The sequence below is a fragment of the Elephantulus edwardii genome, unplaced genomic scaffold, assembly GCF_000299155.1.
Source record: "Elephantulus edwardii isolate Elephantulus edwardi_28Jun2011 unplaced genomic scaffold, EleEdw1.0 scaffold00417, whole genome shotgun sequence".
Taxonomy (NCBI): Eukaryota; Metazoa; Chordata; class Mammalia; order Macroscelidea; family Macroscelididae; genus Elephantulus; species Elephantulus edwardii.
This window is the reverse complement of record NW_006400167.1, coordinates 724,254-728,759: the sequence shown is the minus strand read 5'-3', so window position 1 is coordinate 728,759 and position 4,506 is coordinate 724,254. Positions and strand designations below refer to the sequence as shown.

Here is a 4,506-nt window from a genome sequence, read left to right as displayed (position 1 = left end):
AAGACTGTTGACTGTGGAGCCAAGCAAACTAAAGCTGTGAACAATCTCAATCTCTTCACCATCCATCCTGATGCTGCCAATTGATCCAGTGATGAGAATCTTTTTCTTCTTGACACTGAGCCTCAATCCATATTGAGGCTGCACATTAACCCTCTGTAGCAAGCGCTTCAGGTCCTCCTCAGTTTCAGCAAGCAGGGTTGTGTCATTTGCATAAAGCAGATTGTTAATAGATCTTCCACCAATCCTGACCCCACATTTCTCTTCATAGAGCACAGCCTCCCTGATAATCTGTTCTGCATACAGGTTGAAAAGGTATGGAGACAGGGCATATCCCTGGCATATGCCCTTCCCAATTTTGAACCATGCAGTGTTCCCTTGCTCTGTTCTGACGACTGCCTCCTGGTTCAAGTATAGGTTTCACATTAGTACGATCAAGTGTCTGGGATTCCCATTCTTCTCAGAGTCAGCCCCAGTTTGTTATGATCCACACAGTCAAACGCCTTTGCATAGTCAATGCAACACAGATATACATTCCTCTGATATTCCCTTCTTTCAGCTAAGTTCCGTCTAACATTATCTACAATATCCCTAGTACCACAACCCCTTCTAAACCCAGCCTGGACTTCTGGCAGTTCTCTGCTGCTGTGCTATTCTAGTCCTTTTTATATAATCTTCAGTAGAATCTTACTTGCATGTGAAATCAATAATATTGTTCTATAGTTTCCACACTCTGTTGGGTGACCCTTCTTTGGAATGGGAACAAATGCAGATGTCTTCCAGACACTTGGCCAAGTGGGTGTTCTCCAGATTTCTTGGCACAACTTGGTGAGCACGTCCAGGGCAGCTTCTGTTAGCTGAAATATGTCAATTGGTATACCATCTATTCCTGGGGCCTTATTTTTTTGCCATTTCCTTCAAAGCAGCCTGACTTTTCTTCATCACCATAGGCTCTTGCTCATATGTTGTTTCATGAAATTCTTCTGTGTCTGCCAATTCCTTTGGATACAGTGACTCAGTATATTCTTTTCATCTTCTTTTAGTACTTTTCGGATCATTTAATATTCTGCCTAAAGCATCCTTGATTATAGCAACTCTCGCTCCAGTGCAGTTTTCTTTTTTTTTTAAATTATTTTTACGTGTACCATCAAATCAGATCTGACAGGTACAGGAGGAGATTGCCCCCTCCTTCTCCAGCAGAGCATCTGGTGGATTTGAACCACGTGCTCCAGTGCAATTTTCAGAGTCTCTTCTGGCATCCATTTTGGTCTTCTCTTTCTCTTCTGTGTTTGCAATAACCATTTGCACTCTTCCCTGGATGATACCCTTGATATTCTCCCACAACTCATCTGGTCTTCTCTCATTAGCGTTCAAGGCCTCAAACCTGTTCCTGAGATGGTTCTGAAATTCAGGTGGATAGACTCAAAGTCATATTTTGGTTCCCGTGGATTTGGTTTAGTTTTCCTCAGCTTCAGCTTGAACTTGCATATGAGTAGTTGGTGGTCTATTCCGCAGTCAGCTCCTGGCCTAGTTTTCACAGCTGATATTGAGCTTCTCCAGCAGTTTTTTCGGCAGATGTAATTGATCTGTTTCCTATGCATATTATCTGGTGAAATCAGGTGTATATAACCTGCATTTATGTCTCTTAAAAAAATGTATTTGCTATGAATAAGTCATTGATTGTGCAAAATTCAATCATTGTCTCTCCAGCTCCATATCTGTCACCAAGTCCATGTTTTCCAACTACTGAATCTTTTCCCAACTTTTGCATTCCAATCACCTATTGTTATCAGTGCATCTTGATTACATGTTCGATCGATTTCCGACTAAAAGTTGGTAAAAATCTTCTATTTCCTCTTCCTTGGCTCTGGTTGTCGGTGCATACATCTGAATGATAGTGGTATTCACTGGACTTCCTTGTATGCATATGGATATTATCCTGTCACTCACAATATTATACAGCCTGCATTTATGTTTCTTATAAAAGGTATTGCTGTGAATAAATCATTGATTTTGCAGAATTCTGTCTTTCTATCCCCAGCCTCATTTCTGTCATCAAGTCCATGTTTTCTGATTACTGATCTTCCCTAGTTCTCAATTTTGCATTGTGGTCACCCATTATTATTAGTGCTTCTGGGTTGCATGTTCAGTCAATTTCTAACTGTGAAAGTTGGTAGAAATCATCTATTTCCTCATCTTTGGCTCTGGTTGTTGGTTCATAACTTTGATGATACTGGTATTAACAGGTCTTCCTTATTTCCATATAAATATTAACCTATCATTCACAATATTGTGTTTTAAGACTGCATTTTCTGTGTCCACCAGTTTTTGTAGACAAGACTGAGGAGAGGGTCTGGTGTGCTATTAGTAAGTCCATATGATAGCTCTCAAAGCAGATTGCATGCAGTGTCATGAACTGATTTCTGTCATAAGGAAGTGCTGAAGGAGTGTGGAATACTTTATGAGGGCTAGAGGAGCTCGGTGTGGGTCTTGGCTCTGTGTCCATGCTCTCTGTCCCCGGAAGCACAGGTGATGTGTGGCCATGCACTCAGATCTTCTCACATTTCCGAGTGGTAAATAAACTTTTTTCTCTGTCTGCTTCTCTTCCAGCTCTTCAGTCAGGAGATGATCATGAAGTTTGTGCCACAGTACAGTCTTGTCTTGGAGCTCAATGACAGTGGGGTCTTCCGAAGAAGCCTGCATGACCCCAGTGGCCTAGTGGCCACTTATGTCAGCGAGGCAGAGGAGCATGATGGACACCTGTACCTGGGCTCCTTCAGGTCCCCTTTCCTCTGCCAGCTCAGCCTTGAGTCTCTGTGACCCTCTGAGAGCTACCCAGAGACTGCCAGTTGAATTTCCTCTGGCACCTCACAGTGTGGCTGTAATGCTGGGAATAGGCACTAGGTCACACAAACTATCAATTTTTCTCTTTGCAGGGGCCTCTGGAGTGTGAGCCTCATGGAGTGTGAGCCATCAAACATTGCCATCATCTGGGCCTCCCTTTTAATATGCGCAAAATAAATCCATGTGCAGCCATTTTCTCATTAGATAAAAATAATTTCTGTGACCATAACTTTTGAGGAGTTGAGAACTTCATACACTTTAACTGGGTAAACAGATCAGTAGAGGAGCCTCCCAACAATCTTATTTTGGCTGTTGGTTCTGTTTTCCTGCTGTCCATATCTTCATTCTAAATGTGTCATACTTTTGCTTGTGGGAGAGAAGCATAGTACCAAAGTGAAGTGACATTAAAGCCAGGAGCTGTGTAGGTGCGGGCCTTAGGGCTTTTTTATTCCACCTACATAAACAGACAGGGTCAGAGGGGCCTCAGAACATGTCAGAAACTACAATGACTGCTGTAGGTGGTGCCAAACAGTAAGGAGAGCCCTACTCTCCTACACTATGTACTTTCATCTGTTCAAATAGACATAGATAAGCAAATAGCAAGTTTAGGTCTCTTCTGTTCAGACATAATTGCCCTGTCTAGCCTCACAGCCTCAGAAACATTGGTGCATGACTTTGGAACTGAGTCCCCTCTGTACCTCAGTTTGCTAATATGGAAAATAGGGCAGTATCTCTACATAATATTAACACTCACTCACCTGTTGCCTTTAAGTCATAATAAATTCATTACTGGCCTGCTGCATGTTTTCAAAGACTGTAAATCATATGAGAGATTGCCTGTCTATTCTGCCACAGAGTTGCTGGTGGATTCCAACTGCTGGAGGCACCACCTTTACATTAACAGTGCAACTCCCTACACCAACAGGGTTGCCCAATTAAAAGTGGGGTTGTTGTGAGTGATAGCTGACTCGACACCACCTAACAACAACTGTATGAGAAAACCTTTCCAGTACTCTGTAAGGACACACTAATCATAAAAACCTGAAAATTGGGCTTTCTGTCCTGTGACAGGTTCTAACAGGATCTTGGAGGAGTTTTCACAATTGTTAACATGTTGCCACACACTTTTCAATTGACTACCTTGCTTAGAAACACTTTTTTTTCTCCCTCCCTTGCTGCATTACCCTCATTTGTGGCAACATGTTAACAGAGAGGCAAAAAGTGAATCAATTCACTTAATTTAAAAAGCATGTAAATAATTCACATTAAACACTTTTCTATGTTTATAACAAAAGACTACCACACACAAATTGACTAAAAAGGCCGTGTTTTGTACCGGGGCAAGCCAAATTATTAGATAGAACAAAAGAAATGATACTTCTTAGGGGAAAACAAAACATTAATGAAAATCAACATTCTGTGCCATAAATTATGAAAATCAGTTTGTCAGCTCCAGTGTACTGGTGAAAACTGAGCACAAAAAGTAAAACTTTCTGTTCTCAGTTAAAAATGTGAGATGCGAATGTGTAGGTCCAGCACATTTGAATAAATTTTATAATAAAATCAGTGGGTAATGCATTATTATGTTTGTTTTTCTGCTTTATGAGGTGCACTATTAGCTACTAAAATACATTTAATTTTAACTGTTCCATTTTATATTAATAT

General features: G+C 41.0%; 1 protein-coding gene across 1 annotated transcript in view; it reads left to right on the top strand.

Annotated features, from left to right (window-relative positions):
* The window catches only part of APMAP (adipocyte plasma membrane associated protein), a 100,280-nt gene extending 97,463 nt beyond the window's left edge, over positions 1-2,817 (top strand). Inside the window, exon 9 of the mRNA XM_006902468.1 lies at positions 2,608-2,817. Within this exon, the coding sequence (XP_006902530.1) occupies positions 2,608-2,817 (210 nt within the window). The remainder of the gene's footprint in view (positions 1-2,607) is intronic.
* The last annotated feature ends 1,689 nt before the right edge of the window (positions 2,818-4,506 follow it).